Source organism: Chanodichthys erythropterus, chromosome 5 (genome assembly GCF_024489055.1).
Source record: "Chanodichthys erythropterus isolate Z2021 chromosome 5, ASM2448905v1, whole genome shotgun sequence".
Lineage (NCBI taxonomy): Eukaryota > Metazoa > Chordata > Actinopteri > Cypriniformes > Xenocyprididae > Chanodichthys > Chanodichthys erythropterus.
Window position 1 is genome coordinate 1,330,798 of NC_090225.1, and position 15,842 is coordinate 1,346,639.

Consider the following 15,842-nt stretch of genomic DNA (forward strand, 5'->3'; position numbering starts at 1 on the left):
TAATTAATGACAGAATTTTCATTTTTGGGTCAACTAACTTTCATTGGTGAAACAGACCAAAAACTATGGAAGCCTGTTTCTGCCATGAAATACAAAAGATAATTGCGACATTTTATCTCACAATTCTGACTTTTTTCTAAGAACTGTGAGATTTAAAGTAAGAATTGCAAAATATAAAGTCATAATTGCGTGAAATAAAGTCATAATTGCAAGTTATAAAGTCAGAATTGCGAGATATAAAGTCAGAATTGCGAGATATAAAGTCATAATTGCGTGAAATAAAGCCATAATTGCAAGTTATAAAGTCAGAATTGCGAGATATAAAGTCAGAATTGCGAGATATAAAGTAAGAATTACGAGATTTAAAGTCAGAATTACGAGATATGAAGTCAGAATTACAAGAAATAGTCAGAACTGCATGAAAAAGTCAGAATTGCTTGATATAAAGTCAGAATTGTAAAATATAAAGTCAGAATCATGAGTTATAAAGTCAGAATTGCAAGAAATAAAGTCAGAATTACGAGATATGAAGTCAGAATTGCAAAATATAAAGTCAGAATTGCAAAATATAAAGTCAGAATTATGAGTTATAGTCAAAATTGCGAGAAATAAAGTCAGAATTACATGAAAAAGTCAGAATTGTGAGTTATAAACTCAGAATTATCAGATATAAAGTCAAATTCCGAGTTATAAAGTCAGAGTTGCGAGATATAAAGTCAGAATTATGAAATGTAAAGTCAGAATTATGAGATATAAAGTCAGAATTATGAGATAAAGTCAGATTTGTGAGATATAAAGTCAAAATTGCGTGAAATAAAGTCAGAATTGTGTGATATAGTCAGAATTACGTGATATAAAGTCAAAATTCCGAGTTATAAAGTCAGAGTTGCGAGATATAAAGTCAGAATTGTGTGATATAAAGTCAGAATTGCAAAATATAGAGTCAGAATTACGAGATTTAAAGTCAGAATTGCGAGATATAAAGTCAGAATTGCGAGAAATAGTCAGAACTGCATGAAAAAGTCAGAATTGCTTGATATAAAGTCAGAATTGTAAAATATAAAGTCAGAATTATGAGTTATAAAGTCAGAATTACGAGATATAATGTCAGAATTGCAAAATATGAAGTCAGAATTGCGTGATATAAAGTCAGAATTGCAAAATATAAAATCAGAATTACGAGTTATAAAGTCAGAATTATCAGATATAAAGTCAAAATTGCGAGATATAAAGTCAGAGTTGTGAGATATAAAGTCAGAATTACGAGATATAAAGTCAGAATTACGAGATATAAAGTCAGAATTACGAGATATAAAGTCAGAGTTGTGAGATATAAAGTCAGAATTGTGAGATATAAAGTCAGAGTTGCGAGATATAAAGTCAGAGTTGCGAGATATAAAGTCAGAATTACGAAATATAAAGTCAGAATTACGAGATATAAAGTCAGAATTACGAGATATAAAGTCAGAATTACGAGATATAAAGTCAGAATTGTGAGATATAAAGTCAGAATTGCGAGATATAAAGTCAGAATTGCAAAATATGAAGTCAGAATTATGAGTTATAAAGTCAGAATTGCGAGATATAAAGTCAGAATTGTGAGATATAAAGTCAGAATTACGAGATATAAAGTCAGAATTGTGAGATATAAAGTCAGAATTGCGAGATATAAAGTCAGAATTACAAGATATAAAGTCAGAATCGCGAGATATAAAGTCAGAATCGTGCAATTTAAAGCCAGAATTGTGAGTTATAAACTTTTAATTGTGTGATATAAAGTCAGAATTGAGAGATATAAAGTCAGAATTACGAGTTATAAAGTCAGAATTGCAAAATATGAAGTCAGAATTGCAAAATATAAAGTCAGAATTATGAGTTATAAAGTCAGAATTGCGAGAAATAAAGTCAGAATTGCAAAATATAGAGTCAGAATTGTGAGAAATAAAGTCAGAATTACATGAAAAAGTCAGAATTGCGAGTTATAAAGTTAGAATTATCAAATATAAAGTCAAAATTGCGAGTTATAAAGTCAGAATTGCGAGATATAAAGTCAGAATTACGAGATATAAAGCAGGAATTGAGAGATATAAAGTCAGAGTTGCGAGATATAAAGTCAGAATTACAAGATATAAAGCAGGAATTGAGAGATATAAAGTCAGAGTTGCGAGATATAAAGTCAGAATGGCAAGAAATAAAGTCAGAATTACGAGTTATAAAGTCAGAATTACGAGATATAAAGTCAGAAATGCAAAATATGAAGTCAGAAATGCAAAATATAAAGTCAGAATTGCAAAATATAAAGTCGGAATTATGAGTTATAAAGTCAGAATTGCGAGAAATAAAGTCAGAATTACATGAAAAAGTCAGAATTGTGAGTTATAAAGTCAGAATTATCAGATATAAAGTCAGAATTGCAAAATATAAAGTCAGAATTGCAAAATATAAACTCAGAATTATGAGTTATAAAGTCAGAATTGCGTGATATAAAGTCAGAATCGTGCAATTTAAAGCCAGAATTGTGAGTTATAAAGTCAGAATTACGAGATATAAAGTCAGAATTGCGTGATATAAAGTCAGAATTACAAGATATAAAGTCAGAATTACAAGATTTAAAGTCAGAATTACGAGATATAAAGTCAGAATTACGAGCTTTAAAGTCAGAATTGCGAGAAATAGTCAGAACTGCATGAAAAAGTCAGAATTGCAAGATATACAGTCAGAATTGCATGAAAAAGTCAGAATTGCGTGATATAAAGTCAGAATTGCTTGATATAAAGTCAAAATTGTAAAATATAAGTCAGAATTATGAGTTACAAAGTCAGAATAGCAAGAAAAAAAGTCATAATTACGAGTTATAAAGTCAGAATTACGAGATATAAAGTCAGAATTGCAAAATATAAAGTCAGAATTACGAGATATAAAGTCAGAATTGCAAAATATAAAGTCAGAATTATGAGTTATAAAGTCAGAATTACATGAAAAAGTCAGAATTATCAGATATAAAGTCAGAATTGCGAGATATAAAGTCAGAATTGCGAGATATAAAGTCAGATTTACAAGATATAAAGTCAGAATCGCGAGATATAAAGTCAGAATCGCGTGATATAGTCAGAATTGCGAGATATAAAGTCAGAATTGTGCAATTTAAAGTCAGAATTACGAGATATAAAGTCAGAATTGCGAGATATAAAGTCAGAATTACAAGATATAAAGTCAAAATTGCGAGATATAAAGTCAGAATTACAAGATATAAAGTCATAATCGCGAGATATAAAGTCAGAATTGTGTGATATAAAATCAGAATCGCGTGATATAAAGTCAGAATTGTGCAATTTAAAGCCAGAATTGCGAGTTATAAACTTTTAATTGTGTGATGTAAAGTCAGAATTGCGAGATATAAAGTAAGAATTACGAGATATAAAGTCAGAATTGCGAGATATAAAGTCTGAATTGCGTGAAATAAAGTCAGAATTGTGTGATATAAAGTCAGAATTGTAAAATATAAAGTCAGAATTATGAGTTACAAAGTCAGAATTTCAAGAAATAAAGTCAGAATTACGAGTTATAAAGTCAGGATTATGAGATATAAAGTCAGAATTGCAAAATATGAAGTCAGAATTGCGTGATATAAAGTCAGAATTGCAAAATATAAAGTCAGAATTATGAGTTATAAAGTCAGAATTGCGAGAAATAAAGTCAGAATTACATGAAAAAGTCAGAATTGTAAAATATAAAGTCAGAATTATCAGATATAAAGTCAAAATTCCGAGTTATAAAGTCAGAGTTGCGAGATATAAAGTCAGAATTGCGAGATATAAAGTCAGAGTTGCGAGATATAGTCAGAATTACGAAATATAAAGTCAGAATTATGAGATATGAAGTCAGAATTACGAAATATAAAGTCAGAATTATGAGATATAAAGTCAGAGTTGTGAGATATAAAGTCAGAGTTGCTAGCCTTGGTGCCAGCCCGAACCCCGCCCACAACATTGTTTGGACGGGAAGTTCGGTCTGGACTCGATCCATTGTGGAGTAATTATGCTCTGCTTGCGCTTGGGGAGTTTGATTGACAAGCGATCTAACCAATCAGAACGCCGCATCTGCCATTTTGTCCAACAAAGCAGTCAGGAGTTAGAAGATTAACATCGGTGGAGTTAAACTTGAAAAATTGTGCACATTGACATCTTTCCGCGTTTGAAACAACATTCATTCTCATGTTCATTCATGTTTATTTGATGCTACAAATGGACTAGTATGAAGAGATGATCGGTTCACGAGCCTCTTGAGCTGAGGCGCTACAGCAATCTGTCACGATCATGGTCACAACACATTAAAGAGCCACAAAACGTTTTTTATTGTTTGAATTTTTTTATAACTACACAGTTTGAAAGCTGGGACTTTGTTTAATATCATAAGTAACCTGCTCTGTCTCGTCTGTCGATGTGTTGTCAGTTTCTTCTTTGCTCCGCGATGTGTTTTCCACTCTGTGTGGCGTGACAGCGCCACGGCATGTCGGACAAAGCAACAGTAACTAAGGGGGACGAGTCTTTGCAAAAAGTCAATTAGTTTACCACAATGATGGCTGTTGAAGAACTGAGATGTGTAGATTCCGCCATCGCGTCCGTTATAGAAGATATCCGCGATCAAGGCATTTGTCGATGGGAAAGATGTCTTTGCCGTCCTTCCTACGGGATTCGGCAAAAGTTTGATTTATCAGCTGGCCCCGATGGTCGCTAAGAAGAGTTCTGTTGACAACTATGCGTCGCTCAACATACGTCACTTACTCTGTAGCTCTGATTGGTTGTAGGTCTATCCAATTGAGGTCTTTCCTGGATCGGTTGAAATACGCCAATCAGAATTGCGAGTTATAAAGTCAGAATTGAGAGATATAAAGTCAGAATTGTGAGTTATAAAGTCAGAATTGAGAGATATAAAGTCAGAATTGTGAGTTATAAAGTCAGAATTGCGAGATATAAAGTCAGAGTTGCGAGATATAGTCAGAATTACGAAATATAAAGTCAGAATTATGAGATATAAAGTCAGAATTACGAGATATAAAGTCAGAATTACGAGATATAAAGTCAGAATTACGAGATAGAGGGCCCTATTTTAACGATCTAAACGCAAAGTGTAAAGCGCACGGCGCAGGTGCACTCAGGGCGTGTCCAAATCCACTTTTGCTATTTTAACGACGGAAAAACAGTCGGTGCGCCAGGCGCATTTTTGAAATGGGCTGTCCCTATTCTCTTAATGAGTAATGGGCGTAACGTTCAATAAACCAATCAGAGTGTCATCTCCCCTTCCCTTTAAGAGCGAGATGCACTCGCGCCATGGCGGATTGCTATTTACATGCCGGAATTTGTTGGCGGAAAAGCTGAACGCTTTTCAAGCGAAGAAACCGATCTGCTCGTGCGCAAAATCAAAGAGCGCTAGCAGATCATCTACGGGACAAGCAGGATATAACATTATATATATTATATAATTATATATTATATAACATATAACATTATAAAATACACTGACTTATTAAACACACCGATTCAACTGAGGAGTTCAACGAGTGATGTTTTGCTGAAATTACCTGTTAAGTGGTCAGTCAATCTTTCAGTCGTCTGCGTTGGATCTGCGCGCGATCAGTCAGTTAATATGTGTGTGTATTGGCAAGATTGTTCGATTAATTAGCCAGTTTCGTTCATCATTATAAGTAGTAATAGGCTGAATTGAAAATAGGTATCCTAATTCTAATACACACAATGACTATTCATCATTACATTTTTATATTTATGTAGCCTACACAATAATATTCTTTTACACTGTAATCCTTTTGTTTTTAACATTTGGCATATTTGTGTGATGCGTATCCCTGTGTGTAATAAGCAAAGTCAACGCGCACTGTGGACGCGCCCAGAGGTGCAGTTTCTACCAACGCGCTCTAACAAAAAATATTGCGCCATTGACTTTAGACTTTAGACCAGGTTTGAGTTGGTCTATGGCGCAGTCTATTTTCAGCTCCTTAAAATAGAAATGCGCCGGCAATGCTCCTGAACACACCTCTTTTTTAGACCAGCACACCCATGGGCGCACTAACTGGCGCGAATGCATTTACTAATTTAAGGACGTGGCGCTGAACGGGAAAACGCGACGCAAACTAGCAAACACACTTGCGCTGCGCCTTGCGTCGCATTGCGCCGGGTGTATTATAGGGCCCATAAAGTCAGAATTGCGTGATATAAAGTCAGAATTACAAGATATAAAGTCAGAATTACGAGATTTAAAGTCAGAATTACGAGAAATAGTCAGAACTGCATGAAAAAGTCAGAATTGCAAGATATAAAGTCAGAATTGCATGAAAAAGTCAGAATTGCATGATATAAAGTCAAAATTGCGTGATATAAAGTCAGAATTATGAGTTACAAAGTCAGAATTGCAAGAAATAAAGTCCTAATTACGAGTTATAAAGTCAGAATTACGAGATATAAAGTCCGAATTACGAGATATAAAGTCAGAATTGCAAAATATAAAGTCAGAATTATGAGTTAAAGTCAGAATTACATGAAAAAGTCAGAATTGTGAGTTATAAAGTCAGAATTATCAGATATAAAGTCAGAATTATGAGTTAAAGTCAGAATTACATGGAAAAGTCAGAATCGCGTGATATAAAGTCAGAATTGCAAGATATAAAGTCAGAATTGTGCAATTTAAAGCCAGAATTGCGAGTTATAATCTTTTTGTTTATAAAAATTTTGAGAAAAAAGTTAGAATTGTGAGATAAAAAGTCGCAATTACCTTTTTAATTTTTTTATTTAGTGGCAGAAACAAGTTTCCATAAAAAACAGACAAGATAGTGTATAAACTGCAAGTAATTTAATATTAACTTATTGTTTGTTAAACTGTTGTATAAAATGAAAATCATACAAGTGCTCATAGAGCACTAAAGTGTTCTAAATGGTTTTTAGGACATTAAAGGATTAGTTCACTTCAAAATTAAAATGGCCTGATAATTTACTCACCCCCATGTCATCCAAGATGTTTATGGGGATTTTTCTCCATATAGTGGACTTCACTGGGGTTCAACGGGTTGAAGGTCCAAATGTCAGTTTCAGTGCAGCTTCAAAGAGCTCTACATGATCCCAGACAAGGAATAAGAGTCTTATCTAGAGAAACCATTGGTTGCTTTCTAAAACAAATAATAATTATATACTTTTTAACCACAAATGCTCGTCTTGCACTGCTCTGTGATGCTCCACGCATGACGTAATCATGTTGGAAAGGTACCATGGTAGGGCGAAATCGTCTGACATAATTTATTTACCTTTATTTGTAAAGGGCGTTTGACTTAGTCTTTACACGTTCACTTTGTAAACACTGGATCGGTACTTCCGCCCACGTCACGCGTGACCTTTCCAACATGATTACGTCATATGTGGAGCATCTCAGAGCAGTGCAAGATAAGCATTTGTGGTTAAAAAGTATATAATGTTTATTTTTTAGAAAATGTCCGATGGTTTCTCTAGATGAGACTCTTATTCCTCGTCTGGGATCATGTAGAGCTCTTTGAAGCTGCACTGAAACTGACATTTGGACCTTCAACCCGTTGAACCCCAGTGAAGTCCACTATATGGAGAAAAATCCTGGAATGTTTTCCTCAGAAACCTTCATTTCTTTTTGACAGACATGAAGATCTTGGATGACATGGAGGAGAGTAAATTATCAGGAACTTTTAATTCAGAAGCGAACTAATCCTTTAATATGCAGTTGTTAGGGTGTTTTGGTGAGTTTCTTGAGCATTTCTAAGTGGACCCCAACTAGTCCAAAAGGTCTATAACCCCCTGCAAGGCAAAAATACTCTAGGGTTAACAGTGATGCTTACCTTAGTAAACACTAACTAATAAGGATGCAACTATTTGTATAGTGTCAATACAAAAAACATCTCATGTTTAACACAAGTTTTTTTACCTTGTGATTTGTGTTGCGTGAGATGAAAAATATATAAAGTCAAATGTGTGAAAAACAAAAAGGTACATTATCAGCTTGGTTAGTTATTATGGTACACCATCAGCCCTGTGGTTTCACACATTTTAAAAAGACATAAATGCTATTCACGCTACCTGCACGACAAACAGCACAGGCTGTTAAATCAATGAGATCTAACTGTGTGTTGATTACATCTGATATTTAAATTAATCATTTAAGAAAACAATACTTTATATAGAATACTTTTTGTCTTTACTAAGTCGTTTTAAATGGTCCTGTAATTGTCCAAGACTTCTAAATAATGTACATATAGTCATAATTATGAAAGCATAATGCATTTAAACATTTTATCACAGTATAGCATATGACACATGTCAGTGTGTTCTGCTCTAACACTGTCCACAAAACGTCAATGCAAGCAAGTTATTCTTTGACTCTTCAGGATGTTTGTATTTCACACCACAGGACAGTAGTATTTGTGTATATGTGTGTGTTTAGGTGCAAAGTGACACACACACACTCACACTCACCATGCCGCCAGTACACTCACGGCAGTCTTGCAGACACGTGAGGTTCTCCCACGTGCTGTAGGCTTTGAGTCCTGCGACGAGGGCTTGCAGAGCGCGATTGCTCTGAAGATCCTGACCCTGACACAACGCCTCATCCATCAAGCCTGCTGCGTATCTGAGAACAAACACAGGAAGAAATTAGTACTTTTATTCAGCAACGAAGCATTAAATTGATCAGTAAAGACATTTATAATGTTCTAAATCTTGATGTTCTTTTCTATTCTTCAAAGAATCCTGAAAATAAAATGTATCAGTTTTCAGTTTAATAAAAATGTTTCTTGAGCATCAAATCATCATATCAGAATGATTTCTGAAGGATCATGTGACACTGAAGACGCAGTAAAGATGCTGAAAATTTGATCACATGAATAAATTACACTTTACAGTATATTAAAGTTGACCTATTATACACTTTTCACAAGATGTAATATAAATCTCTGGTTTCCCCTAGAATGTGTCTGTGAAGTTTCAGCTTAAAATACCCCAACATACCTGCCTATTTTTGGGTGGGAGAAAAAAAACAGTTATTTGGTGTGTGTGCCTTTAAATGCAAATTAGCTCGTGATTAAAATACTACACTGAGACATAAACAATACAGGAAAAGCTCACACAGCAAATATAACTCTCAAAATGGATAATTTCAAACTGTTTGTGAAACTGTATATGAAACTAGATCATGAACAGAGATTTAGACATTCAGCTTCTGTGTTTTATAATAGAAAACAGTTATTTTAAATTACAATATTGCCGTTTTACTGTATTTTTGAACAAATAATTGCAGCCTTGATGAGCAGAAGTGACTTCTTTATCATTTTTCAATGATCAAAACATTGCAGAAATAGAATAGATATGTAATAGTCATTTAAAAGTCTCTTTCAGACTTTCACTGTACTGATTTTTTGACCATCAAATTTAGCTTTCTTTTATTTTCCAATAGAGAGCAGATGCGTCAGATAAATAATAATGAAATCTGCAGTGGTTTCTCAGAAGGAGGCATCTGAGTTCTTCTCTTCCTTTGATTCTTCTGCTGTGGTATTTCTCAGAATGTGCCACTGACCTGAATTACACAAAGACAGAGACCTCCAGTGGAGGCCAGTAAAACTGCTCTTTGTGCTGCCACTTTATGTTTATGTTTATGAACTGATAATATATGTACCTTCAGTGCAATGTAAATTTCCTTGGTATGCTGTACACAAAGGAAGATACTATCCCTTTAATGACCGTTTGCATTTAGATCCTCACCTTTTAAAAACCTTTAACACATCTTCATTGGTAATATTATTAGTTTCTTTACATTTATGCATTTAATAGACACTTTAATCCAAATTGTAAACATTCAACTATTTTGTCCAAAGATAGTTTAATTTTCCATTAACAGCTTTAATGTCACGAGAGGATCTTTGTAGTAGTATGCTGGAGTAAAGTTCATAAAATGTACATTGTTTCCCACTGGAATTTGCAAACATTTTGTTGCGTGTACCTCCTCCAGGGGGGAAATTTTGTACATTTTAAGGTTACTTTGAGAGCTCAAAACTGCGAATTTAAAGGGTTATTTCACCCAAGAATGAAACTAATGTCATTTATTACTCACCGTCATGCTGATTTCAAAACACTGCTTCAGGAAGCATCGGAGCGCTATCAATCAGTGTGTCGAATCAGCGGTTCAGAGTGCCAAAGTCGTGTGATTTCAGCGGTTTTGACGCGTGATCCGAATCATGATTCGACACAAAAGATTCATAACGCTCCGAAGCTTCCTGAAGCAGTGTTTTGAAATCGGCCATCACTAAATAAGTCGTAATTTTGTGTTTTTGGTGCACCAAAAATATTCTCATGGCTTTATAATATTAATATTAATTTCTTTACTTGCAAGAGATAAACCCTTGAGCTTTTATTTTGATCACCAGATCACCAGCTGATTGCATGTGCGCACTTCTCTTTAAAACACGCAGCACAAACAGACTTTATATATACTTAATCGCTGGAGGAGAATTTAATGCGGCAGCCACGCGCTGTTATCTGTGCGCGTAACCGTGCACACCTGAAACTTCACAAAGCGCGCAAACTCCGAATTAATATCTCTTTCGCGTCTCCTTGCACTTGCATGGACACATACACACAAAATGATGTTAAAATACCCATCTCTGCAGATATTCTTGTAAACACAGTCGGTTGTGTCTTAAGTGAATGCGGAGAGTTGAGAAAGTAATCGGATGCGTATCATTATTTTGGATCCGTGTGTGGGGTCTTAAAGTGACCGCAACTTATAAATAGCTGTTGTCTGTTATTGATGTTAAAGGGGTGGTTGATTATGATTTGACTTTTTTTACTTTAGTTAGTGTGTAATGTTGCTGTTTGATCATAAACAACATCTGTAAAGTTACGATGATCAAAGTTCAATGCAAAGAGAGATATTTTCTTTTACAGAAATCACTGTTTAAGGACTACAACGACCTTCTTTCTGGGTTGGTGACATCACAAACCCTAAAATTTACATAAACCCCACCCCCGAGAACACACAACAAAGGGGGCGGGGCCATGTTGGGCTGCTTTAGAGAAGAGGAAGAGTTGTTGTAGTCGAGTGTTGTTGTCATGCCGTCATTTTACACCAAACGAGGATCAATTCAACACAAAAGATGAACATGACGGCACATGCTAGTGGATGAGTTGAATCAACTCCACAGCAACTACATCAATTTATCCACTAACCATTCAGAAACGTCTAAAAGTTGTAACTTCTTCCTGAGTCTCTCCATCAGTGTCGGTTTGAACAATGTAAGGCTGAACACTTTCCTCATTTTGGCTGCGTGAGATTCTCCGGCTTTGTTGTTGTTGAGCTGTTAAAGCTCCGCCCTCTTCTGGAGCAGCAGCTCATTTGCATTTAAAGGGACACACACAAAAACGGCGTGTTTTTGCTCACACCCAAATAGGAGCGAATTTGACAAGCTATAATAAATGATCTGTGGGGGATTTTGAGCTGAAACTTCACACACACATTCTGGGGATCTTATATTAAATCTTGTGAAAGCGGCATTATAGGTCCCCTTTAATCAAACAACAAAACACAGCATTAACAAAGATTAATCTATTTTAAATTTTGAACATAGTGTTATTTTACATTTAAATCAATACTAAAAATCAATACTACAACATTTATAACTTTGTTATATTGTATTTACGCTTGTAATTAGTGTATTGACTGTTCACTGGCCTTTAATAATGTTTTAATTTATTAGTTAAGTTAGTAGTGTTTGCAGTGGTATCAGATTACTTAAAGTGAGTTTTAAATGGAAAGCAAAGTTACCTCCCAATTTACTTTTCTTGCTGATCTGAAAAATGATCCAATGATCCGTGACTCAAAAACCGTAATATGATCCAAACTGTGAGTTTTATGATCCGTTGAACCACTAATTCAAGGTACACATTTACATTTTATCAGTTCCTGCTTTTCCTGGGAAATGAACCCATGACCTCTACTGTTTGAGTATCAGGAAAGCTTCTTTAAAACAGGTCCTATTATGTTTTTCTTTCCATGTTCATATTTCTTTAGTGTGTAATGTTGCTGTTTGAGCATGAAAAAGGTCAGTGTCAGTGTCTCTGAACATCTTGAGTTTTCTTCACAATATTCCTCCTTTAAATAATTCATATGCAGAATAAAGGGGCGTGGCCTGGTTGAGTTAATTAGTAGTGTGTTGAAACTAACGGTTATGATAAGGGGCGGGACATTTCCCAAACACCAATCACAACACACTGCTCCAGCTGACCAATCAGAGCACATTGTGCTTTTCAGAAGGAGGGGCTTCATAGAGACAGGAGCGTTACTGACAGACTGGGAAAAGAGGAGCTGCAACAATGGAGAATATGAGGAAAATAATCAACATTCAAGCAGGAAATCCTGTTCTAGTACACAACAAAATGCTCAGATTACATTTGGTCCCTCTCTAAATAGTGTTAAAGCAACACTGAAGCAGACTTAAAGTTAATGAGATAATGAAATTATTAATTGTTATGATTGAACATTAGTGATGAACACCTGCTGTTAACAAGCAGAATCACTGAAGAGAAACACACATAACTACAACTGACTTCCAGCCACAGTCTCAGATGAAATCAACTGAAGATAAAAGACATTAAATCCTTCAGAATCTGATTAAACAAGTCCACAAACAGCATATTATCTCATTAACTTTAACTCTGCTTCAGTGTTATTTTAACTCTATGTAGAGAGGGATCATATGTTCTCTGAGCAGAGTTGATTTAACTCTGGGGATTTTGCTCTGTAGAGCCCAAAAACAACATCAAGACTTTAAAAAAGGGCATTATAGGTCCTCTTTAGAGTAAATTCCCTTTGAACAAAATCATGTGCTAAATTAATACTTAAAAAAGATCATATACAGTGGGAGGTAGATTAACCTTGTGGTGAAGGTGAGAGCGAGGGCAGCAGCCAGGTGTGGCATCAGTCTCAGATGCTGCGTCTGGTGCTCGATGATCTTCACCTCATCCTGGTCCTTCGGACCGAACTGTCTGCGACTGTGAAAGAGACATTACGCACATGTGATGGTGAAAAAGAGTTTCATTCTGCACACTTACACACATTACACAGCCAGAAACCTCTGACACACAATCACATACAAACCAAACCAGACACAGAGGGGTCGCAGCAAAGGGTCAGACATCCCACAACACACCTGGATGTCGGCAGAATCACCCGATAACCTTCCAGGTAACCCACTTCTCTAACCGCATGCTAATACTGAGCGCAGGCATTTGTGTGTGTGTGCAAGTGTGTCGACGAAGACATACTGTGGTGGACGTCTTGGTCTTGCGTCTGTATGTGTTTGTCTCTTTCTGCAGTACTGAAGTTGAGCTTTGTACACCTGTTACCCTTGAAGTACCACAAACTGTATCTCTACATCTAACATATGCAGGTGGCTTCCCCACAGAGCAGACGCGATGGGAGTGTGTGAGTGTGTGCGCGCGTATGTGTGGTTTTAAAGGTGAGAAGCCCACACAGAAATCCTATTGTGACTTGCATCATCTAAAGTTGAGTGCATTCTCTTATACAGGCCACTTTAAATTAAATAGACGCCTTTATGTACTTGTCCCCTGCTATGTAAAAGCAAATCCGGTTACTGATTCCATTGTAGAAACACTTGTCAGGTCAAATCAGATTATATAAAGCAGCTTCGGTGTAAAAGGGGTAGTTCACCTAAAAATGAAAATTCTGTCATCATTTCCTCTCCCTCAAGTTGTTCCAAACATGCATGAGAAGATATTTTAAATAATGTTTGTAACCAGACAGTTGACAGTCGACATTGACTTCCATAGTAGGAAAAAAATACTATGGAAGTCAATGGCTCAACCGTCAACTGTTAGATTACCAACGCTTTTGTGTTCAACAGAAGAAAGAAACTCATACAGGTTTGAAACAACATGAGGGGAGCAAATGATGACAGAATTTTTATTTCTGGGTGAACTATCCCTTTAATGTTGCAAAATCGACACAATTTTAGTGTAAAAGCATCTTTAAAAAGGCAATAGTGCCATTATTAAGCAATTTTGTTCAATTTTGGTTCAATTTAGCTTAAAGTTCTATAAATCAGTCAATAGTGTCATTATTCAGATGCTGCGAAGTTTGTCACCTTATGTATTCTGCAATCAAAAATGTCCAAAAGTAGGTAGTTATTAAGATCGAGTAATATCAAAGACTTTATATTTAGAAAGACGGTGCACTCGTATTATTATGAATGGGAGAAAGTGCAATATGCAATATGGTGGAATAAGACCCGCCTTCTAAAATAAGAGCCAATCGCCAATCTGTGAAGTCACTGCAGCGGCCGTTAGAAGCTCCGGTTCCTATAGAAACAGTCAGATACGCACAGGACTCCCCAAGAAAATGCAGATTTTTTCTCATGATTCGAGCGTTTAGAAACAAAATTTATGAGACAGTTGTTGTCAGATTTCATTGGTGATTTCAAATATGAAATTTAATTGAAAGCTTGCCCAACAGCTTAGGAGAATTTTCCCATTCAAAGAGATAAGCTGCACTTGAATGCATATTGTCTTTAGAATAGGGTGACCAGACGTCTCCACTTCCCGGTTTTTGGTGCTCCGTCCCTGACTGGAGCTGTCCCCGGAAATATCCCCATTTTACAACTCTTTAAAATTAACCCACAAATACATTGCAAAAAAGTCCGACCAGCATACAGCAGCCTGCTGGTTATATCGGAGCAATCGTGTAGTGATTATTTTCACCAACAGAGGGAGCTGTGCAGCCACACTAACTTGGTCGCGCATGCGCCACTACTTCATGAAAAACGTGAGAGCAGAGCGCCATTATCATCAGTTATCAAAAGAAGCATTGTTATCGTTTTTCAGCTTACAAGATAGTAACATACTAACTACTCATGTTAAATTAAAGTAACACTGTTATGTGTTTTATAACAGGGCCTCAACTGGGTGCGGGATTGTTTTGGACAACTGACCCTTCACAAAGACCCGACCCCTTAGTTACTGTGACAAATCGCTGTAGTGCCTCAGCTCAAGCGGCTCGTGAAACGATCATCTCTTCCTATTTGTTAATTAATAGCATCAAATAAACATGAATGAACATCAGAAGGAATGTTGTTTCAAACGCGGAAAGACGTCAGTACACACCATTTTTCAAGTTCAAGTCCACCGAGGTTAATCTACTAACTCCTGACTGCTTTGTCAGACAAAATGGCGGATTCGGCGTTATGATTGGTTAGATCGCTTGTCAATCAAACTCCCTGCAAAGGGTAAATTTTAAACGTCCACAGTCACAACGCAGCTATTTCCACACATGTTTTAACTAAATCACATGGTGGAGGTACACTCAGATATGAATAAATAAAAAAATAATAAAATAAAATAATAATAATACACTTGCAACTTACTTAGTGCTTAAAATGAGTCTAAAATGCAAAATAATAGTTAAAAATAGTAACAAGTTTAAAAAGTTGTAATGTGAAAATATTAAATTCATTAATAAATGTTAAAAATATTTGTTAAATGCTGTTTTATTTATATCATATTTATGTTGCTTTATTTTGTAATGTGATTTTTCAAAATAGTGTATAAATAGTTTTTTATTGTTGAATTGTATTACAACCAAAAATCGTAATAATAAAATTAAATCATAATAATTATTAATGTAAAATGTGGAACCCACATACAAAAATGTATTGTCCCTGTTTTTTAATTAATAGATAATAACAAATGAGATTTCTGTGATATTTTGACCACTTAAATAGGAAATGTCCCCAGTTTCTATTTCAGAAA

The 15,842-nt window shown here is 35.4% G+C and overlaps 1 protein-coding gene across 7 annotated transcripts in view; it reads right to left on the reverse strand.

Annotated features, from left to right (window-relative positions):
• The window catches only part of acoxl (acyl-CoA oxidase-like), a 145,984-nt gene that overhangs the window by 117,612 nt on the left and 12,530 nt on the right, over positions 1–15,842 (reverse strand). For all 7 annotated transcript variants that reach the window (XR_010895179.1, XM_067385595.1, XM_067385594.1 and 4 more), the window contains 2 exons: positions 12,954–13,070; positions 8,505–8,658 (listed from right to left, as the gene is read on the reverse strand). Coding sequence is in view for 6 of the 7 variants with exons in the window: in XM_067385595.1 (XP_067241696.1) it covers positions 8,505–8,658; positions 12,954–13,070 (271 nt within the window). In the remaining variant the exon portion in view is untranslated. The remainder of the gene's footprint in view (positions 1–8,504; positions 8,659–12,953; positions 13,071–15,842) is intronic.